Raw genomic sequence first — 23,866 nt, forward strand, 5'->3', positions numbered from 1 at the left:
ATCTGCAGTGTTCATAATGTAATCATTTCTCATGTTGTTGGTTTTTTTATGACCACAGAAAGCATATTCTGACGCCTGGAACATCGAGAAGACCAAGATCCACATCATGCCTGACTCTATGGATGTTCTTCTAGCCAAAGCAAACAATGTCAACTACAGTTTGGTACGTGAGAAATTAAGTATTCATTGTGATACAGCAACCTGGATTCCAGTTTACTTTCAACGATAAATGTATTTACTACTACTATAATGTCTGGGATGTTTGTGTTTGTTTACAGAAAAAGTACAAGCAGGCAAATGAAGACTCCAAGAAGAAGGGCTACGACCTGCGCAACGATGCCATTTCCATCATCGCAGCCAAGAAGACCAGGGATATTGCCAGTGATGTAAGCTGTAGGACTTCTTTTTAAAACCGTCTCTATATATTTATCACTGCACATCTAACCATGGATCTTTGCTATTCAATTGTCTTCCAGCACAAGTACCATGAAGCATACCGCAAGCAGGTGGGCCACCACATCGGGGCTCGCTGCGTCCAGGACGATCCTCTGCTCGTCTTGGCTCTGAACTCAGCCAGGATTGCCAGTGACGCTCTGTACAAGAAGGACTTCAACAAGTCCAAGACCAAGTTCAACCTCCTGTGGACATGATCGCCTTTGCGCTGGCCAAGAAGAACCAGATCCAGGTCAACCACGCCAACTACATCACCCGCCTCCACAACTGGACTTGCCTGCCTGACTCCAACGATGTGGTCCAGGCCAGACGTACATATGCCATCAGGAGTGATGTGAGTATGAATCCTTAAATGTATCTTATAGAAAGTTTATTTTTGGAACATGTTGTACCATATTACACTATTCTTGTTGTGTCCAGGCTGTGTACAAGGAGGACTTCAGGATGATGCAGGGTATCGGATGGGTGCCAATAGGTTCATTGGATGTTGAGAAGGCAAAGAAAGCCGGTGACGCTCTGAATGAGAGGAAGTATCGTCAACACCCAAGCAACTTCAAATTCAAAATCACCACTGATGACATGTCCCTGGTGTTGGCTAAGGCCAATAACCAGGTCATGAACAAGGTATGAAATCATCAATCCTGTAATCAATAGGGTTTAATGTATACAAAGTGGCCCGAGGTTCGAATTGACATCTTTCGGGATAAATTCAAATGGATCATTGTGAAACTACTACCGTGATATGCGATGGAGACCACTCTCTTGAGATCTCTTCAGCTGAAACCATCATGTAACACTTATTTGTGGTTTGTTCCAGCAACTCTACACCGCGGCATGGGAGAAAGACAAGACCAAGCTGCACATCAACCCTGACACACCTGAGATCGTCCTCGGTCAGCAGAACGCTATCACCATGAGCAAGGTTAGCTTAGTGAAGCAGCCAAATTAGATTTGTGGAAGAGCTGTTGGCCAAAGTATTCATATTACATCTTTCTTTGCAGAAACTCTACAGACAAGGTTACGAGGCGACCATCAACAAAGGCTATTACCTTCCCGGGGATGCGATCTCTGTAAAGGCTGCTAAGTCTTCCAGAGACATCATCAGTGATGTAAGTGACCGTAACACACACAACAATCACGCAATATATACTTATTTATACGTAACCATGGATATACTACATTTTCTTCCAGTACAAGTACAAGACAGGATACCGTAAGCAGGTCGGCCACCACATCGGTGCTCGCTGCGTCCAGGAGGATCCCCTGATCATGCTGGCTCTGAACTCAGCCAGGATCGCCAGTGACGCTCTGTACAAGAAGGACTTCAACAAGTCCAAGACCAAGTTCCACCTGCCCGTAGACATGCTGAATATTGAACTGGCCAAGAAGTGCCAGATCCAGGTCAACGACTTCAACTACAGGACTCACCTGCACAACTGGACCTGCCTGCCCGACTCCAACGACGTGGTGCAGGCCAGGAAAGCGTATGACCTGCAGAGCGATGTGAGCCTCTCTTTGACATATTCACCATCTCTCAACGTGCCATGTGCTAATGTGTTTTAATCGGTTTAACTCTTTTCCCAACAGGCTGTATACAAAGCTGACAAGGATGAGGTGATAGGCGTCGGATGGATCCCCATAGGTTCAGTTGATGTGGTGAAGGCGAAGCACGCTGGAAAGATTCTCAGCGAACATCTCTACAGGCTGAAACCAGACAAGCAGAAATTCACCACGGACATGTCTTCCATGTCCATGGTCTTGGCCAAAGCAAATGCTGGCATCATCAACAAGGTGAAGAACACCACATCCCTCTTCTTCAATCATCTCCTGGTGTTTTGAATGTGTTTCTAATCCCTTTTCTATGTTCCTCACTACAGAAAAACTATGTCGCAGCTTGGGAGGCCGACAAAGTCAAGAACCATGTTATCCCAGACTTACCCGAGATTCTGCTCTCGAGAGCGAATGCTCACAACATCAGCAACGTACGTTTTGACCTATTATGCATCAATGTAAGAAAGTATGATGATGATAGTGTTCATTTTATAATCAACTGCTTTAACTTGTCTTTCAGAAAAACTACAGGGAAGATGTTGAGAAGATGTTCAGAAAGGGCTACGACATGAAGTCTGATGCTGTCTCCATTGTTGCCGCCAAAAAAGGAAGAGAAATCATCAGTGATGTACGTCACATACGGAAGAATGCTTTTCTCTCAGACATATATCAGTAGCAATAAGAGATAACCTGTATTAACCATTGGAGCTCCAGAACGTTGGCTCGAGTCTATAAAAGATGTTACTTACTTGTACCGTACTCTCACTTTAGATTAGATTATATTTGGTATGTTTTTCATCCAGAAGCATGTGAACAAGTCATTGCACAATAAAAGAAGCATAAACAGTACATATATACATATCAACAGAAGAAGATGAATGACAAAATATATCCATATCGACGGTGAAAGATGTATATTTACAGAGTATTTATATCGAATATAAAATGTAATTATACAAGATCAACGTCAGTGTCACAATGATGGGCCGACCTACAACTAACCAAATGTAAACATAAGATTTCCATTGAGTTTATAAAGTAAAGACCTTCACCTTCCACCTTTTCTTTCCTCACAGTACAAGTACAAGACAGGATACCGTAAGCAGGTCGGCCACCACATCGGTGCTCGCTGCGTCCAGGAGGATCCCCTGATCATGCTGGCTCTGAACTCAGCCAGGATCGCCAGTGACGCTCTGTACAAGAAGGACTTCAACAAGTCCAAGACCAAGTTCAACCTGCCAGTGGACATGCTGAATCTTGAGCTGGCCAAGAAGTGCCAGATCCAGGTCAACGACTTCAACTACAGGACTCACCTGCACAACTGGACCTGCCTCCCCGACTCCAACGACGTGGTGCAGGCCAGGAAGGCTTACAACCTGAAGAGTGACGTGAGCAACGGGGGATTGTGTTTGCTCAAATTTGTATTGCTTATTCATTTGATTCAATGTGACTCCCTATTTTTTTCCTCCCGATAGGCTGTTTATAAGGCTGATATGGAGTGGATCAGGGGAACCGGTTGGGTGCCAATAGGTTCAGTTGAGGTCGAGAAAGTCAAGAAAGCAGGAGAGATCCTGAGTGAGAGGAAGTACCGCGAGCATCCCAGCAAATTCAAGTTCACCGCCAAGACAAGTGACATCCCGTATGCCCTTGCTACGGCCAATGCCCATATCATGGACAAGGTAGAAATCCTATAGTGTTGTACTTTATTGTTGGCTTTAAGTATGATACCGAATCTGTGGCAGGGTGTGGACTTCCTCCCCGTTGTTCGACTCGATGAATCGCATAAAACTGTGTCAATCTGCTGTTTACAGAAAGCGTACACTTCCGCCTGGGAAACGGATAAGATCCAACTTCACATCAATCCTGACACCCCAGAGATCCTCCTGGGCAAGCAGAACCAAATCAACACCAGTCTGGTAATGTAGTGCCTCACATACGATCATAGCAATGACTGTTATCTAGCTTTTAGAATTATTATCAGGTATTGTCTTAAAACTTGTGAAAGGAAATAGTCTTTATGTACTGCTATTTTGTAATATTGTGTATTAAACAAAGTGATTATTGGACATACTAACAGTCTATTTATTTAAATGTTCTTCCCAGAAACAATACCGTGAAGGCTATATGGACACCATCAACAAAGGCTACTACCTCCCCAAAGATGCCATTTCTGTTTTGGCCGCTAGGGCATCCCGAAACATCATCAGTGATGTAAGTGTGTCTTTTCTTCCCAAGCTGAAATCTCCAGCAGCATTATTCTTTATTTTATTCACTGCAATGATTCCTATGATGACACTAATCTAAACTTTTCCATCCCCTGTGTTTAGTACAAATACAAGGCCGGTTTCCGTAAGCAGTGTGGCACTCACATCGGTGCGCTCAGCGTCAAAGATGACCCGCTGATCATGCTGGCAGCTAATGCCGCCAAGATCTTCAGTGACAACATGTACAGGAGGGACTTCCACAAGACCAAGACCAAGTACAACCTGCCAGGAGACATGCTGAGTCTCCAGCTGGCCAAGAAGTGCCAGAGCCAGGTCAACCACACCAACTACATCACCCGCCTGCACAACTGGACCTGCCTGCCAGATTCCACCGATGTGGTCCATGCTAAGAAGGTCTACAGCTTGCACAGCGATGTAAGTATATGTTACGTCATTCGACCTGTGGAGAGTGAAAGTGAAATCGCTTCCTCCCTTTTTTTGGAAACGCATCTTTATTTTATTGTCTTTCTCTTTCAGGCCGCGTACAGATCTGATATGGAGTGGCTGAGGGGATGCGGATGGTCCCCACAGGACTCAGTGGACGTCGTCAAAGCTAAACACGGCATGAATATCTTCAACGAGAGGCTCTACCGCCAGCCCCCGAGCACCGTGAAGTTCACCAGTGTGGCCGACCTCCCGGCGATGGTCCTGTCCAAGCAGAACGCTATCAACATCAGTGATGTGAGTAATAGCATACTCTGTCACCCAAAAAGGCATCTCATAGTGAATTTAAACTATGTTTTTAACGCCTTTCATTTCTTTCTGACAGACGAAATATAAGGAACTCTGGGATAAGGACAAGCTCAACTTCCACATGCCGCCCGACGCCCCCGGCTTTGTTCTGTCCAAGGCTAACGCTGTCAGCATCAGCAATGTAAGTCTGCTTTAAAATAAACCCTGCACCAGTCCTACCCAGGTTAAAAGTCTTGACGCTTAACAGAAACGTCTTTAAAGTGCACACGTTTATCCTAGTTGAAATGTATTATATTATTTGGCTTTTTTTTTTATCGTGTGTTCTTGTTCTGTGCAGAAACTTTACACAAAGAGTTGGGATGAGCAGAAGGCCAAGGGCTACCACATCAAGGAGGATGCTATCGCTGTGCTGAAGGCCAGAAAGTCCAGGGATATCATCAGTGATGTAAGTAAGGTTCATATACAGTAAAATCATACATGAAATGCTTTCCTTGCTTCATCTTCCACTTCTTCTCTTTCAGTACAAGTACAAGACAGGATACCGTAAGCAGGTGGGCCACCACATCGGTGCTCGCTGCGTCCAGGAGGATCCCCTGATCATGCTGGCTCTGAACTCAGCCAGGATCGCCAGTGACGCTCTGTACAAGAAGGACTTCAACAAGTCCAAGACCAAGTTCCACCTCCCAGTGGACATGCTGAATATTGAACTGGCCAAGAAGTGCCAGATCCAGGTCAACGACTTCAACTACAGGACTCACCTGCACAACTGGACCTGCCTCCCCGACTCCAACGACGTGGTGCAGGCCAGGAAGGCTTACGACCTGCAGAGTGATGTAGGTTTATGAACATGCCTGTGGATATTATACACTCTAACCCTCTCACATTGTGATGTCTGTAGGATTTAATGTCGTAAACACATGAACATGAACCTGTTTTTGTTTCCTCAGGCTGTGTACAGAGCTGATATGGAATGGATCCGTGGATGTGGATGGATACCACATGAGTCCGTGGATGTGATAAGGGTGAAGAACGCACAGAAGGTCCTGGCTGATGTAAGTGTGACTTCCCTTTAGCTACTCAAATACACACATTTATATACATTTGGAAACATTTTGCGTATGCATATGTTCCCTCAGATGATTCTTCTTACACAGCTTTCCTGCTTTTTTACAGAGAGGCTACCGTGTGAAGCTGGATACGCAGAAGTACATCGTCCCCACTGACAGAGTGGACATGCTCTGTGCCAAGAATGCTGCTAATGTCCTCAACGAGGTGAGCAAGACTCTCTGCTCTTTGGATATGATTGAACCCTATCATCAATTAAAGCACTTCAAAGTGACAATGACAGATCCCAGTTTTTGTTTGTTGACTGAATTCTGATGTATCCTTTTGTTCAGGCCAAATATCGTGAGGCTTGGCACAAGGACAAGACCAAGTACTCTGTTCCAGACACTCCAATTCTCGCCACAGCCAGAGAGGTGGCTAAGAACCTTCACCCGGTAAGATGACTTGAGATTTACTACATATTACAAGTTAACAATACTTAGTTCATCCTCTGTTGTTATCAGCTTGACAAATCATCATGAAACCATAATCACCATTTCCATCTCTTGCAGAAACTGTACACCAAAGCCTGGGATAAGGTCAAAGCCACGGGCTACTTCATGCCTGGAGACGCTGTACCAATCAAGCAGTGCATCTCCACGAGCAAAGTGCAGAGTAAAGTGAGTAGAGCGACACACTCGCCCCTCCCACTTTCATAATAAGAATATCAAGTTGTTCCTAATGTAAATGTGAGTGTGGGCATTTATAGATAATGGTTTTTTTGTTTTTGTCTTCCAGCATAAGTACCTTGAATCCTACCGTAAGCAGGTGGGCCACCACATCGGTGCTCGCTGCGTCCAGGACGACCCTCTGATCATGCTGGCTCTGAACTCAGCCAGGATCGCCAGTGACGCTCTGTACAAGAAGGACTTCAACAAGTCCAAGACCAAGTTCCACCTGCCCGTGGACATGCTGAATATCGAGCTGGCCAAGAAGTGCCAGATCCAGGTCAACGACTTCAACTACAGGACTCACCTGCACCAGTGGACCTGCCTGCCCGACTCCAACGACGTGGTGCAGGCCAGGAAGGTCTACGACCTGCAGAGTGATGTGAGTGCTCACCATACTTTCCTCAGACTTTATATCATATTAATATCAGGGCTGTGTTTATACGTAATCAGAACACTTGAATCTGCAGTTGCATTTATCACAGCTTCTCATAAATCCGACAACATTTTTGCAATCTGAGCTTCTCTCCGCCATAAATCTTTGCATGTAAACTATTAAATAGAAACTCTTTGGTGCAGCGACAATTGAACTCGTCAAAAACTCCATAATAATAATAACAGCAACTCCACAAAAGGCTCTACAATAAAGGATTGGCCTTCTCATAAAAACTCATAGCAACCCGCTCGGACTTGCACCATAATCTACCTTCTTGGACTCACACTCCCAAATTGACATATATATATTTAACACATCCTTAATTATCCATATCTGTACATATTCTAAACACCTTTAATTGACTTTTTATTTCCATTTTTAATTTATTTGTATATTTATTTATATCCTTGTGTGAATTCATATATTTCCTATCCTGTGTTTAACCATTATTTCTGTTGCGGCTAAGCCTTCTGAATGTCCCGATCAATAAAGGTTTATCCTATCCTATCTGGTCTCTAGTATGTCAATATACCTAGACACCAGATTCATACAATAAATTCAGAAAACACGTCTATCTTTTCGTTCTAAAATGTTTCCTGCTTTCTGTCCTCAGAGTGTGTATAAGGCTGATATGGAATGGATCCGAGGCTGCGGCTGGATGCCCGCTGAGTCCGTCCACCACGTCAAAGCCAGGAAGGCCCAGGAGATTCTCAACGACGTAAGTCTACCGTAATCACGCTGGTTTCTTTCAGCACATTTTGCCCATTGGTTCATTGTGACTCACCTCAATGCTGTTTTTTGTTACCTTGCAGAGACACTACAAGCAGGGTGCCAAGGACGGATTCAGTAAATTCACCCTCATCGTGGACCGTCCGGAGCTCATCTTGGCGCGAGTGAACGCTGCTAACCTCAGCGATGTATGTTAAAAAAACAGCTTTAACTTATACATTTCAAGAAGCAAATAGAAAACGGTTAGTTACATTGTTTGTTTCCCACTATAGCTGAAGTACAAAGAGACCTTCAACGCAGAAAAGGGTCATTATATCGGTTCAGAAGACACTCCTCAACTGGCCCACAGCAGGGAAGTGTGCAAGAACATCAGCGAGGTAATCAAGATTATTTAATTAAGGTATGATCTTTGTTGACTGCATCAGACGGGCCTTTAACTCTGTGTCTACTCTGGGTCCTTTCAGAAAACATACAAACATCAATGGGACGAGTCCAAGGCTACAGGCTACAAGCTGGACCACCACTACATCCCACTTCTCAGCAGCAAGAAGGGCAGGGAGATCATTAGTGACGTGAGTGACTTCTTCAGGGTGGTCACTGCTCAATGCAGAAGCACAGGGGCATCATGTTTTCTTATTATAGTAAGTGAATTAAACTGACGTTTCTTATTTACTTTAGGCCAAGTACCATGAGCTCCATGAGAAGGCGAAGGGTCACTACATGGCCGAGACCCTAGTGGACTTCCCTGAGGTGATGCGCTGTGGAGGACAGGAGAAGAACAAGGGACTGGTAAGATATCCTCCGATTATTCCGTACATGTCGAGGGGTTTCTAAAGATTCTGCAAGGTACTATAAAAGTTGTATCATATTGTTAATGCCCCTAACTTTCCATGGTTCCTCTCTCCACAGAGGCTCTACAATAAGGACTACCACAACACCAAGACCAAGAACCACATCCCACCGGACATCATCGCCAACAAGGTGGCCAAGCGCAGCCAGGACATGCTGAGCGAAGTGCTCTACCGCACCTACCTGCACCAGTGGACCTGCCACCCCGAGCAGGAGGACGCCATCCGCGCCCGCAAGACCAACGAGATTCTCAGCGATGTAGGTTCCTTATTACAGAAACACAACGGGCTGCAAGTACCTGGGTTTCAAGTCATAATTATTTTTTAATAGATATATTACTCAATATAACCAACTTTAGTATTTTTTAGAATATATAAAAGAAGAATTACACACACGTTTTTTTATTCTACCAGGGGAAATTCAGTCTTTAGTCTTATACAGTTTCAGAAAAAATACACAAAATTATAATTAATAATATAATTACAACTAATAGTAATTCTACATTTTATTTTAGGCGCCTTTCATGACACCCAAGGACACCGTACAATTTGTTAAATATGTTAAAAGGTCAAATACAAATGAATTAAATACAAATAAATAAAATTCAAAACAATAAAATGAAATACAATAATAACAGACCTATACACATAAGGCCCAAAATACAAAACCAGGCATTAATAGAGAGCATCAGAGCGAAGGGGCGGAAATAGTTTGATAGTTTGGGACCTATACACCACACCATGTGGTCCATACTGGGGACTTGAACCGGTGACCTTCAGGTTTCAAAGCCACCACCTCCACGAACTGATGGTCTTTGAAATGTAGCTCTCATGTAAGAGCAGTTATTTATTACGCAGACCAAATTTGTATATTCAATATTATCTGTTCTTAATAGCCACAAATTGATAAAATACCAGAACCTACAATTCAGACAAACCACAATAAACCCAGAGAAAAAGAATCAGACAACAACACTAAAAAGCAGCTGCAGTAACAACCAAAGTGGGAATACTTCTTATACTTAAGCGTATAGTAATTAAATATTCCTCTTTCATGCATACTCTTCTTTAACAAACTTATGAGAGTTCCTCTTAAAAGGATATCAGGCGGATTTTCATTCAACCATTTCTGCAGCAGGCCAGATGTCCATTCAGATGTTCAATGCCAGCAGTAAACTGGATGTTTTTCCTCCTTTATTAAATATGTAATTTGTGCTTTTGTTTTTGCTCATGCCGTTCAATAGGTGTTCTACAAGGACGACCTGAACTGGATGAAGGGAATGGGTTGCTTCGTCTGGGACACCCCGGAGATCCTTCGTGCCAAGAAGTCCTACGAGCAGCAGAGCGAGGTGAGTAACGTCCTGGGAAAACAATCACAGGAAACTTAAAAACAATCATGATAATAATGTGTGGTATTTGACCCGTGTGATGTCTTGTCTTCCAGCTTAAATACAGAGAGGCGGCCAAGAAGGAGTTCAACAACTACTCCATTGTGACTGACACCCCAGCCTATGTGACTGCCATCCTGGGTAACACCTGGGCTAGTGATGTGAGTCAGCATCATATGAAATCTTTGAGCTTAAAATGCCTGAATGAGTTTGTTAATTAAACAATTATCTTCGACAGCTCAACTACAGGGAGGCCTATCATAAGGAGAAGCACTTGTACACCACCGTTCTGGATACCTACGACTACGCCAAATGCCGCAACTTCAAGCACTACTTCAGCAACGTAAGTGACGACTCTTTCCTCCGGTGACATGATTGAAGATCTGCTTTAAGAGCATGTTGATTTTGATTTTTTTCCTGTCCACAGAAAAACTACAAGGCCGCCTGGGACAAAATCAAAGACAAGAGCTACCAGATCCCCCACGACTCTCACGCCCTGCAACACGCCAAGCTGCAGAAAGTTATCCTCAGCGGCGTGAGTTGGACTTCCGTTTATTTTATTCCTCGTTGTAACTGTGCAGGTGTTTTTTTTGTTTGACTGTGTGCTGCTGCCCCTTTAGGTCAAGTACAAGGAGGACTACGAGAAGTTCAAATCCCTCTACAGTCTGCCCAAGTGCCTCGAGGACGATCCCGCCACCGCTCGCTGCGTCAAAGCCGGAAAGCTGGTGCTCGATGTAAGTGAAATGTATTAAGCCTTATCACTCACAATGAGGAGAACTGATGGATAAACTCTTAATTGATAAAACAGGCTGCTAAAATGAGTCAAACCGTGTTGTTTTGTGCATAAAAATATGACTGAAATAGCTGTTTTTTTATTTGTACACATATGGTATCAGGAGAGGTCAAAAAGCCACAAGCTGACACAACCAACCTCCTTAAGAAATAATATCTTTACATTAGTTTTTGGGACAAAGGAAAACTCTATCGTAGTTTGAACTATTCGAAAAATAGTTGTTAGAAGGTTAGGAGGTAAAAAAACGCCGAAAATTGCATGACGGAAACAACCAGAACACGTGACTACAGCTGCACATAATTGCAGTTAATTAAGGGTCAGAAATTGAATAAGAAAACACAGCTAACTTTGTTAAGTTACACTAAATATGATCCTCCTTTTCCTGTAATAATATCTAACACTCCCAAACATCTGTTGTGTATCTTTACAGCGTCTGTACAAGCAGGACTATGAGAAGACCAAGGCCAAGAACCACATCCCTCCAGACATGCTGGAGATCCTGTCCGCCCGCAAGACCCAGTCCACCGTCAGCGGGATCCACTACCGCAAGTATCTGCACCAGTGGATCTGCCTGCCCGACATGCAGGTGTACACCCAGGCGCGCAAGGTCAACGAGCAGCTCAGCGACGTAAGTGACTCTCAGAGGGATTTCATGTGCTTGATACTGCAAAGCTTAAGACTGGTCAAAGGTACAGCCGTGTTCCTGCAGATACAGCAAACTACACCTTCTTATTTAACTTGCACAAGCAGCGTAACAGGATGCCATTTACAATTCCAGGAAACCACATTTAAGGGCGAGAAAAAAACTGCTTCACCAATCAGTGCTCCAGTATTATTTGCACATGTTTAAATTAGGTAAAGTGCATGCATTCAGAGCACGGTTGGCCACACCAAATTAACCACAATGAGCATCGATAAGAGCCACACTTACCTACTGGGAAATTCAGAGAGTTAACTGAGACACAGAGAGTGATTGTAGCCGAGCAAAGGCATCATTATGCTCTGCTCAAACTCATTTATTTAGAGACGCAGAAACAGGATGTAATGACCTTACTTGAATTATGGAAAACCAGGTTATTATATAATCGGATGATCACATTTCACTTCGTCTCTGTTGCAGAAAAAGGCAATTTGCACCTCGCTGCAAAACTCAATAGGCTGGTGAATTCACCCGTGAACGTACATTTAGAGAAGACATCAGGACATGTAATTCAAAATGCTAAGAAGCAATAATGGGTATGATTCAGAACCAGCAGCTATTGCACAAATGATCAAATCCTAGCAGCGTCACACAGATGCCTATTCATTTATTTATGAATTTTGAATGTTTGTAATAGTGTTAAACGTTTAGATTTTTGACAGAGCAGGGTGTACTTTCATAGGAGATGTGTCTGTGTTGTTTTAGAGTGTCAGGATGGATCCCTTGTCTTTTTATCTGCAAACTAAATCTACCTACGGGTTCAGATAAATAACCTGAACCTCAACCTCACTTTTGAATCGGTATCCTGTACCAATTGCAAACCAAATGCGTGACTTAACTTGTGTTTTCTTTTGTGTACGCTCCACAGATCTTCTACAAGGATGATCTGAACTGGCTGAGGGGAATCGGTTGTTACGCCTGGGACACTCCGGAGATCCTCCGCGTCAAGAACGCTGATAACCTTCAGAGCGAGGTAAGTCCTCACTATTCATTTTCATGCTATTCTCACAACCTTACACACCCTCTTTAGTTCACACTAAGCTCTTCTTTGCAATGTCCATTATCCAGTAAAGTTTTCAAAAGCTGATCGACACGTCCATGTGTTTTATTTCAGAACAAGTACAGAGCCAAGGGTATCGAGTCCTTCAAGGACTACACGGTGGTGATGGACACTCCGGTGTACGAGACTTCAAAGCAGAACTCTGAGAACCTGAGCGATGTGAGTGACTCTCAGCATGTTCTGAACAAAGTAGTGATTTCTATATTTCATCGCGTTACAATAAATAACCGTCTTTCTTTTTCTCTTTCTCCAGCTGCACTACCGCTACGATTACAACGCCAACGTGAAGGGCACGAACACCGCTCCTGCTGTCACCATCGACACTCAGAGGGCCGCCCTGGCTAACTACATCCAGAGCGATGTAAGATAATATTGCTTAAGGTTCAGCAGTCATGTGCAGAAGTTACCGTCACATCTTAGATTAGATCAGATATACTGGGAAAGCAGCATGTAGACAATCATCAATAAAAATACAATTAAATTAAATCAATATAAAATACATACAAGTGCATGCATTTAAATCTGATAAATAGCAGGTATGACATCACTACATGCATCTTTTAGGTAGCTTCACACTTCAAAATAAAGGGGAAAAGAGTTAACTGTTAAATGATTAGTATTAGTTTTAGTTTCTGCAAAAATAGATAACATAAACATCACATGCAGAAGTCCAATTTAAACACAATTCTATTCTTTTGTTATTTTAGCTTCAAGATTTTAACTTAATTTTGTGTTTTTTTGCATTTTTAATTTGTACGCTGTATGTTTTCCGAGTTGAAATGCATCCCGTCTCACCTCGCTGTCCTTCCCTCTCTCAGAACTTGTACAAGCAGGCCAACAAGAGTTCAATGCCCACCGGATACTCTCTGCCCAAGGACACACCGCTCATCAAACAGGCTAAGCTGAACAGCCTTGTCACCAGCAATGTAAGTACAGTCACGGCCTCAAATCATCCAATTAAACCAGTTTTGTTAATGGAGTTTCGATGTTACTGAATCATATACCTGTGCTTTTTTTTTTTAGGTGAAGTACAAGGAAGCCTATGAGATGATGAAGGCCAAGGCCTACACTCTTCATCCCGAGGGAGTCAACTTCGTCCTCTCAAGGAAGGCTAACAAGATCACCAACGAGGTACGATTATCAGTTAATGCATATATGTACATATTACCGACACTTTTACTGGATCAAACCATTTCTAATGTTGTCATCTTCCCCTTCCCCAGCGCCTGTATCGGGAGCTGTACCACAAGCAAAAGGACAAGATCCACACAACCTACAACACCCCCGACATCAAACAAGTCAAGATGAACCAGACGAACCTCAGCGACGTATGAAACCATTTCCACCCGACATTTATCATTCAGGTTCTTTTATTACTCATGATGGAGTCATATGTTGTATTCATGCCCCCTCTATGTTTCCCTCTCCAGTTGTTCTACAGAGAGAAGTACAACAACAGCAAAGGTCAGCTGATCTCTCTGCCCATCACACCCCAGCTGATGCATTGCTACCACGTCAACCAGATCACCAGCGAGGTATAGAAAGAGGAAAACAGAGTGTTTGAAATTGACCTCCATAAATTGATTAAATGCTCATTAAAACCATGTTTATGTTTTCAGCTGAAATACAAAGAGGATCTGACTTGGCTGAGAGGCGTTGGCTGCTTCCTGTACGACACCCCGGAGATGGTCCACGTCCGCAACATCACTAAACAAAGGGTACGTGTTTCCATTTGGATTTAATACACCTTAACATCATGACTATTAGAAACCTCAGTGCAGTAACCGTAATGTACAATAAACACCATACTTTTACAATTTTATGTCATTACTGGCTGCTACAGTATGTTCACTTTTTTATAAAGCTGCACCTAATTTTTTTTACCATCTATTCTATTTTATTTCACTTTATTATTTATTTTATTATTTTATATATTTTATTATTTATTTTAATTGTATTATTATTATTTATTTTATTATTTTATATATTTTATTATTTATTTTAATTGTATTATTATTATTATTATTATTATTATTATTATTATTTATTTTAATTGTATTATTATTATTATTTATTTTATTTGTTATTATTTTATATATTTTATTATTTATTTTATTTGTTATTATTTTATATATTTTATTATTAATTTTATTTGTTATTATTTTATTTGACTACATTTATATTTCTTATTTTATTTCTTATTTTATTTCTTATTTTATTTTTTATTTTATTATTTTATATATTTTATTATTTATTTTATTTGTTATTATTTTATTTGACTACATTTATATTTCTTATTTTATTTTTTATTTTATTATTTTATATATTTTTTATTCATTTTATTTGTTATTATTTTATTAAATGTTTATTATTTATTCTTTTTTATTATATTTTATTAACACTTACTTGCCTCTTTTAGTCTAAAGTGTCCATCTTTCTGATCAGTATTGCTCATATTCAGTCAACCTCCAGTGGCTTCACAATCCTTTCTATGTTTACATGTTTACTCTCTGTTCCAGGTGACCTATCCAGTGGAAGCCAAGAAGAACCTTGCCAACTTCTCCGTGGTCCTGGACACACCCGAGTATAACCGCGTCACTGAGCTGAAGACCCACATGAGCGGCGTGAGTCCTGTTCCCACACACCGCATTTAGGGACATTTGTGCATGTAAATGGTCTACAACGGCTAAAATTCCGAAGTTTCTCTCCCACACACTCCCCCTCTGCCTTTACACACCTCAATTTTGGACATTAAAGTCACAGTACAGACATAAAATAGACATTTGTACCTGAAAAGGTGGAAAATAAGTTCTTTTTTACACATTCTTACAACATAGCAACATATCTTGACCTTTTTCCTGCTTCTCTATCCCTCAGATGATCTACAAAGCCCAGGCCAAGGAGGAAATGTCCAAGGTCTCCACCACCGTGGACTCAGTGGACATCAAGAGAGCCAAATGGGCCCAGCTGCTGACGAACAACGCAAGTCCCGACAACACCACCACCAACCTGCTGCATTAATCATTTCCTTTGACTGATGATCTAAACCAGTGTTGGTTCTGTTCCTCCACAGTTCCAGTACACCAGCCTGGCTTCCAAGGAGAGAACTCATTTCACTCCAGAGTATGAAACACCATCCATGGATCATTCTAGGAAAATGAAAGTGGTGTGCAGTGACGTGAGTGTTTCCCCTTCCTCTATTACTCTTTGATTTAACCTTTGATGTCTATTTATATTGCGTTCATACCATTGAAACCCGTCACATCGGCAGAATTTAAATGTATATATTTGTATATTCCCAGTGGTATTTTGTCGCTGATTATCTGCAAAAGGATGGACAGTTCTGTACGCTCTGTCAGTGCGCTCATGTGTTGCATACATGATGTCTTCCCTCAGAACAAATACAAAGACCAGTATGAGAAGATGAAGCACAGGTACACCGCCATCGCTGATACTCCTCTCCTGATCCGCGCCAAGAAAGCCTACCTGCAGTCCAGCGATGTGAGTGTACCTACGATTCAAATGATTGCCTATTTAAGTCTTTTCATCTTTGTTTGTTTTGTGGTTATTATTTTTTAGACATCTTATTTATAGCGGAGATCCCACAAAAATGTGCGCAACGATGGTAATAATATGGATCTTAAATGTGCACATTTGACTTTATAATACATTTAATGAAGTGAGGAAACCAAAACAACAGAAAACGATATTTATATTCTTTGAAATAAAGAATGAATTAAACATGAAGTATACTTAAAGGAAGAGTTTAACCACAATTGTAATATTTGTATAAATTATTCACAGTCGTAGCTACTTAATTAACTATATTTAGCAAAATATTAAAGACTTTCTGTTGTGTTTTCCTCGTTATTGCTTTTTATTGCATGTTCTTTTCTGTTTCACCTCAAAATCATATCAATATAAAAGTATTCAAAAAATGATGACTTAGTTAAAAATGATAAAAGCCATCTTTTGCATAAAAAATATATATTTTAAATGCATTAAAAGCTTTATTTTTAATCTATATTTAAGTATTTTATTATTATTATTAACCTTCATAAACACAACATTCATATGAGTGCAATTATTATTCAGCAGTAAATGTATGTTTGAATTTGCCATCGTAGAAGTATTTATTTCAGAGCTGTAGTGTCAAAAACAGGTCATTAAACCTGTGATACTTCACTTGAAAAAGCTCCTAATTAACCTTCGAAATGTACGAGTAAATGGTATGTATTTAATGTCCTTATTCATTCTCTTTCCACCGTTTTTCCAAAGTACTACCTCTCAAAATCAGTGATAAAATACAGCTTTTCTACATGGATGGTAATGATTGATATTTGCGTTTGATGGAAATCTGACCCACATTTTCTTCATGTCTTCAGCTGCGTTACAAAGAGACCTTCGAGCTCGCCAAGGGCCACTACCACACCGTGAAGGACGCTCTGGACATCACCTACCACCGCAGAGTCACTGACGACATCAGCGAGGTCAGGAATTAAAACGATCCGCTTGATGTGAAAATCTTTGTGTCTTTAGATGATTTTTTAAAAGACTTTTGCTCCATCCCTCAGGTTAAATACAGGGAGAAGTACATCAACTCTCTGGGTACCTGGAAGTCCATCCCCGACCGCCCTGAGTTCTTCTTCAGCAAAATGGCCAACGACAACGTCAGCAGCGTGAGTAATCATCACCTGCTCTCCAAATCGTTTAAGCATGCCTGTGGTACTTTGTGATATTTGAACTAAATCCGTTTCTTTATCTTCCTCTCCAGGTGAAGTACAAGGAGGACCTGGAGTGGCTGAGGGGTGTCGGCTGCTTCGTGTGGGACACACCTGAGCTGGTGACAGCTGAGAAGAACAAGAAGCTGTACAGTGAGGTAAAAGATCCATCTGTTCTATAACTGGATAATGTTGTTACGTTCAGAATCAGAAGAGCTTTATCGTCATTATACTTTTGTACGATGGCACTTGGCAGGCTTCTCTCTATGCAGTTTACACTAGAAACAAATGAAGAAAAGCAGTGATGAAAACAGGGATTAAGACAGTAACAACAGCAGAGTATTCACTAAAGGCATTAATTCAACTTCATTTATTAATCTACAGATTTTGTTCGGGTTAATAAATATGTTGAAAAATATGTTTAAAAAAAGCATAATATCTATCATATTATTTATATTATATTATATTAAACTATATTATAATTTATTTTATCACATGATATTAAATTAAATTATAATATATTATATTATATTCAATTACATTTTATAACATGATATTAAATTAAATTATTATATATTATATTATATTCAATTACATTTTATAACATGATATTAAATTAAATTATTATATATTATATTATATTATATTATACTTAATCATATTATATTAAATTATATTATATCATATTAAATTAAATTATTTTATATTATATTCAATTATACTTAATCATATTATATTAAATTATATTATATCATATTAAATTATATTATTTATATCACATGATATTAAATTAAATTATAATATATTATATTATATTATATTCAATTATATTATATTATATTAAATTAAATTATATTATATTATATTCAATTATATTATATTATATTAAATTAAATTATATTATATTATATTAAATTATATTATTTATATTATATTAAATTATATTATTTATATTAAATTAAATTATATTATATTAAATTATATTATTTATATTATATTAAATTATATTATTTATATTATATTATATTATTTATATTAAATTATATCATATTAAATTATATTATACTATATTATATTATACTATATTCCATTATACTTTATCATATTATATTATTTATATTATTTATATTAAATTATATTATTTATATTATATCATATTAAATTATATTATATTAAATTATATTATTTATATTATATTATATCATATTATATTAAATCATATTAAATTATATTATTTATATCATATTATATTATATTATACTATATTGCATTATACTTTATCATATTATATTATTTATATTATTCTATATTAGAGTATGTTTGTTTACTGTATGTCATATTTACTAAAACACCATACAGAGCACTTTATAAAGCGATCTGTAATGCAGCGTATGTTGTCCTGCATGTTTTAATCATAATGTTTCATATCTTATTTACAGAGAGTGTACAAAGCGTCCTTTGAGAAGAACAGAGGAAACTTCAAGTATACCTGCGACTCGCCGTTCTTCCAGGCCGCCAAGTACGCCTCCACCCTGATCGACGAGGTGAGTCCGTTCACTCTTTCAGTCGTGTATTCACCCTGATGATGTCCATTTTGTAATATAGATATTTGAATCACATTTCTCTGTCTTTGTGCATCTCTTTTGGACGCTCAGCTTGGAGGTAAAACTGTCAGAATTCATAGTTATATTTAATTATTGGATCAAAATGTTTATGACATGCTTTATTTTTCAGGAAACAAGTGTTTTAAATGTGTCCTTTGCTCCTTATATCAATTTATTTCAACCAGTGGTGGAATGTAATATTTATATTTAAGTACTTTACTCGAGTATTTCCTTTTCCTGCCGGTCATTTTTATGGTTTTTACTCCAATATATCAGCCTATAGACAGCTTTAGTTACTTTTCAGATTACAGTTTCCAGTTTGTGAAGACCTGAAATATGAAATTCGACTTGCATTTTCTTACCAAGCCAAATAAACTACACAATTATCTGGAAAATCCTTTCTTACAAAGCTGAAAACAGAGCTGTTTTTCTGATAAACTCCTGAAAATGTGACTTTTTGAGATACTTTGTCCTCGCAGCACATCGTAAAAGCTGCAAATATACAAGGATCTCATAGAATATAATGCATTTTTGCAGATTAAACTACCTAAAGGTTATAATAAGTACATCTAAAGCAGTAAGACACAACATACACATTAATTATGCAGTAAAAATACTCTGAAAACCTCCTGTATTATTAAAAACACGTAGACAGGGAACATATTTCTGCACAGTAATACGTTCCATACTTAAGGTACCTTTTGTTGCTATTACCTCTTCCACCACTGGTTTTAACCTTCCTTTCTCTCCCCCCTGAATAAGTCTCATCGCACTCTGTTTTCCGGACGTTTGTCTTTAACCACCTTCTGACATTTTTGAGCAGAGGTCCTACAAAGCTTCTTATGAGAAAACCAAGGATAAGTTCACCATAACTACAGATGATCCTAGATACAAGCTGGCCAGAGCAAACAACCTGATGAGCCAGGTAAACGCCCTGCTGGAGCTGCACCTCCGGCCTGCCTCGTCCTCCTCCTCCTCCAGACCTCTGCACTGATGCATGAGGTCGTGCACAGACCTGTCGGTGGTCTGTGCCGCATGATCGCGCTCCGCATGTGTTTATCGGTCCCTCGCAGGTCAATGCGGGCACTCAAACCGCAGCTGGACGGCTGTCTTGAGTGAGCAGGACTCTCCTTTATCTGTGCCGTCAGACAGACAGTTTCTACGAGAGCGTGTCCTTGTTTCCGTGGGCTTAGAAATACATTCATTTTTTACAATATCTGTCACTCTGAAGGCACAGATGAGGACAAACAGCTCCACTCGGGTCTCCGGAGTACTTCTCCAGTCCTCCCAGTGTTACTGCTGTTTCACATGTGTCCTCAACTATGGCATGCTGTGTGTGTGTGTGTGTGTACAGGCAAGGTATAAATCAAGAGCAAAGAGTCTTCTTAAGAGCGGTTGCAATGAGCTACACCGCCCTGACATCCTCTCAGCTCTTTACCAGACCACTTTGAGCAGTAAGGTAAACAGCCTTAGAGTGATGATGAACCACATCTGTTAAAATAAAATTGTTCTCAAAAAGCTCTTATCACGTTACACATCATCCTGTAAAAACCCCTTTACTTCCATTCAACTCCTAAAGGGTTCTTAACCTCCACACATTGCACCGCTCACGCTCAAATCCATCCATCAGCAATTCATTGCGCTTCATGTCTCATCGAGTACAGATCTTTTAAATCATGTATAAATGCAGTAGATGCACACCAGCAGAGATGGCAAAAGTACACACATCCTTTACTCTAGTTAAAGTACAGATACTTGAGTTTAAAAATACTCTGGTAAAAGAAGAAGTACTGACTAAACTTCTTTACTCAAGTGAAAGTAAAGAAGTATTGGCTTTGAAATGTAAAAAGTACTGATAACTACCAACTGTGTTTTAGAGTACCTGGTAAATGGACCTCATTTCAAATTGTAATAATGTCATTGTCAAGTGTTGGACTAAAGTACCGATACCAGAAAACTTAAGTACAGTAACAAAGTATTTGTACTCCACTACTTCCCACCTCTGCACACCAGCAGTATTGAAGTCAGAAATGGAGCTAGTTGAAGCCTTACAGTCTGCAGATCGAAAGAACTATATTTGACTATAAAGCCAAAGTTACCCGACTGTCTCTGTCTTCTCTTGAGCAAACCTCCTGTTTTTGAAGCCGCTCCAAAGTATAAATCAGGTTCAGTGAGCAATAGAATAAGATGGACTGCTGGTCATCGTGGGTCCTGCAGACTTCCATGACTGAGTCGTGGTAACACATGTCTTCATTTTCACCTGGAAAATAAGTCCCTCTTTCGTGCACGTTTCATAAAGCATACCTTACTAACATATGCATGGCACCATTTCACTCATTACACACTCTTTATTATGAGACACATTTTAGCGACCTGTTCCTGAATTTGCTCGTATACTGTTAGAGGACTATCCAAGGAGAAACAAGTCAACCAAATACTAAATTGTATACCATTATTATTTTAGTATTTTTTAATCTAAAGCTAATAACCTTCATCTGAATGGACAATTTTCTCATCTCTTCATTCATCTTGATCCCTCTCCACTCTCATTTACTAAAATTGTAAAATTGTATTACATTTCATAAATCATCTCCACCTTTTCTTGGATAGTTTTTGGCTGAAAATTGAAAAAAAACCAACAGAAATACACATGAATAAAAGCAAATAATTACATCCATGAATTGTTTATGAGTCAAACTAACTTTGTTGTGTTCAAACCCGTCATCAGTGGAGGTACAGGGAGCAGTATGAGCATGCAAAGGACAAGTTCACCTCAGTCCTGGAGACTCCAGAGTACGAGGCCCACAAACGCAGCAAGAAGATCCATGATGTGAGTTTGTGGATTTTTCTCCATTCTTTTTATTTCTAAACTTTAATTGTTTGAGTAGCTCCTGAGTATGTGATGCTGATTATCCCTTAGATCATCTACAAAATGGAGTACAACAAGACCAAGGCCAAGGGATACACCTTGCCTTACGACACCCCACACCAGCAGCACATGAAGAGAGTGAAGGACATCACCAGCAACGTGAGTCCCTCTCAGACCCCCTGCACCTTTATTCTTTCCGCAGACATCGGACGCCTAAATATGAAATAATGTGGTGTTTTTTTCTGCCATGCATCTTGCAGCTGAAGTACAGAGAAGTGTATGAGAAGAGCAAGGCCCAGATCAACATGGACCCCGAGGCTCATTCGATCCGTGCTGCCAAGGAGGCCTACAAGAACATCAGCAATGTGAGTGCCTTCAGAGCAGGAATAAAGGAATGACTCAAATTGAAAATGTGAACATATTGATTAAATATTGATATTTTCCCCCTCTTTTTTTTTAGCTTGACTACAGGAAGAAGTATGAAGCCACCAAGAACAAGTGGATCTGGACAACAGACAGACCCGACTTCCTCAATAATGCCAAGAACAGCTTGCAACAGAGTGATGTGAGTTATAAAAACATGTGCATCTCTTTATTTGTAACAACATCCAAAAGCATTGTCTTTAATTGTGCATCCATTGCTTCCCCCACAGGTTGAGTACAAGTATGACAAAGAGTCGATGAAGGGCTGTGTGATCCCCGTGGTGGATGACAAGTTGACCCTCCTGGCGATGAAGAATGCTGAAATGTCCAGTGAGGTAAGGATTTCCTCATCTTTACATCTCTATGCTGACATGACATCACAAGAGGGTAGCTCCACATCTCAAAGGAGATACATCTTCAGGATTAAATGTTGAACACGTTGTAAGTTGTATTTCTTGCTGCTCTCCAGGTGAAGTACAGAGAGAAGTATGAGAAGTCAAAGGGCCACTACGTGCCCGTCAGCGACACTCCTCAGATCCTCCATGCCAAGGCGGTGCGCACTTTGGCATCAGAGGTAAGTTTTATTCTAAAAAACATATTTGGACAAAGTAAGAATCAGATATGTTACACTAAATAGCTGTTTTTATCCCTTTTTAGAAGCCCTAAGTATACTTTTTTCCTTTACTGTAGTGTGCTATAGGTTTTAGTGCATGTAAATGGTGAGCGGAGGCAGAAATTGAGAAAGTATCAGGAAAATAAATACCTTTTTGAGCATGGTAACACGTCACAGTAGAGTCACTAAATACAAATATCCGCCTGAAAATGTGTATAATTTCTCATATTTAATTATACATGTGTTATAAGTTCTTCATTTCCATCCTCAGAGCAAATACAAGGAGGCCAGTAAGAAGGAAATGCAGTCCGGCTCATTCACCACCCTGTCCGAGACGCGTGACACCGTGCACAGCAAGGAGATCAACAAGCTCATCAGCGGGGTAACACAGCCTCACGTTTATTTTAGAACACCATATCTTAATCCTGGAGCGTTTTGACATTGACATTCCTTTCCTCCTTTGCAGAAATTGTACAAAGCGAAGTTTGAGAAGGATAAGGGCAAGTCTATTTACAACAACATGATCGTTCCACCGGATGTTCAGCACGCCATGGGAGTGGCCAAGAGCCAGAGCAACGTGAGTCACCCGCATTCATCTTCATGTTTCAAATCCTTTCACATTTCCTGGAGCATACTTGTATTGTGTCTGCTTTCCCAACCCTACAGATTCAATACAAGAAAGATGCCAAAGCCAACCTGCACTACACTAGTGTGGTGGACCGTCCCGACATCAGGAAGGCTACCCAGGCTGCCAAGCTGATCAGTGATGTAAGCAGCAATTCAATGAACATGTGCTGTAGGTTAAAGACTCGAAGCTGCGCGTAGAAAGGCAGAAATGTGCAGAATTTAAAAGTGCACAAGCTGGATTTTCACTAGCAGGGTTAACCATGAAGAAATGTAGCCAAATGTGAGCCACAACAACAACTCAAAGCACTATAAGACCATCATA

At 40.0% G+C, this 23,866-nt stretch overlaps 1 protein-coding gene across 1 annotated transcript in view; it reads left to right on the forward strand.

The window, feature by feature from the left end:
- neb (nebulin) overlaps positions 1-23,866 on the forward strand; it is a 68,649-nt gene that overhangs the window by 26,458 nt on the left and 18,325 nt on the right. The window contains 63 exon segments of the mRNA XM_063887631.1: positions 59-163; positions 279-386; positions 477-633; positions 636-787; positions 874-1,077; positions 1,271-1,375; positions 1,455-1,562; positions 1,645-1,956; positions 2,041-2,244; positions 2,331-2,435; positions 2,525-2,632; positions 3,081-3,392; positions 3,480-3,683; positions 3,816-3,920; positions 4,108-4,215; positions 4,332-4,643; positions 4,746-4,949; positions 5,038-5,142; positions 5,299-5,406; positions 5,483-5,794; positions 5,909-6,013; positions 6,135-6,233; positions 6,359-6,460; positions 6,578-6,685; positions 6,804-7,115; positions 7,783-7,887; positions 7,982-8,086; positions 8,171-8,275; positions 8,363-8,470; positions 8,577-8,687; positions 8,808-9,005; positions 9,991-10,095; positions 10,191-10,295; positions 10,373-10,477; positions 10,562-10,669; positions 10,755-10,868; positions 11,358-11,555; positions 12,496-12,600; positions 12,742-12,846; positions 12,941-13,048; positions 13,506-13,613; positions 13,711-13,818; positions 13,911-14,015; positions 14,118-14,222; positions 14,307-14,405; positions 15,207-15,311; positions 15,565-15,669; positions 15,761-15,865; positions 16,084-16,188; positions 17,073-17,177; positions 17,262-17,366; positions 17,462-17,566; positions 18,848-18,952; positions 20,367-20,471; positions 21,741-21,842; positions 21,933-22,040; positions 22,142-22,246; positions 22,342-22,446; positions 22,535-22,639; positions 22,774-22,878; positions 23,189-23,299; positions 23,384-23,494; positions 23,584-23,685. Coding sequence (XP_063743701.1) covers positions 59-163; positions 279-386; positions 477-633; positions 636-787; positions 874-1,077; positions 1,271-1,375; positions 1,455-1,562; positions 1,645-1,956; positions 2,041-2,244; positions 2,331-2,435; positions 2,525-2,632; positions 3,081-3,392; positions 3,480-3,683; positions 3,816-3,920; positions 4,108-4,215; positions 4,332-4,643; positions 4,746-4,949; positions 5,038-5,142; positions 5,299-5,406; positions 5,483-5,794; positions 5,909-6,013; positions 6,135-6,233; positions 6,359-6,460; positions 6,578-6,685; positions 6,804-7,115; positions 7,783-7,887; positions 7,982-8,086; positions 8,171-8,275; positions 8,363-8,470; positions 8,577-8,687; positions 8,808-9,005; positions 9,991-10,095; positions 10,191-10,295; positions 10,373-10,477; positions 10,562-10,669; positions 10,755-10,868; positions 11,358-11,555; positions 12,496-12,600; positions 12,742-12,846; positions 12,941-13,048; positions 13,506-13,613; positions 13,711-13,818; positions 13,911-14,015; positions 14,118-14,222; positions 14,307-14,405; positions 15,207-15,311; positions 15,565-15,669; positions 15,761-15,865; positions 16,084-16,188; positions 17,073-17,177; positions 17,262-17,366; positions 17,462-17,566; positions 18,848-18,952; positions 20,367-20,471; positions 21,741-21,842; positions 21,933-22,040; positions 22,142-22,246; positions 22,342-22,446; positions 22,535-22,639; positions 22,774-22,878; positions 23,189-23,299; positions 23,384-23,494; positions 23,584-23,685 — 8,373 coding nt within the window.

The sequence above is a fragment of the Eleginops maclovinus genome, chromosome 7 (genome assembly GCF_036324505.1).
Source record: "Eleginops maclovinus isolate JMC-PN-2008 ecotype Puerto Natales chromosome 7, JC_Emac_rtc_rv5, whole genome shotgun sequence".
NCBI lineage: Eukaryota > Metazoa > Chordata > Actinopteri > Perciformes > Eleginopidae > Eleginops > Eleginops maclovinus.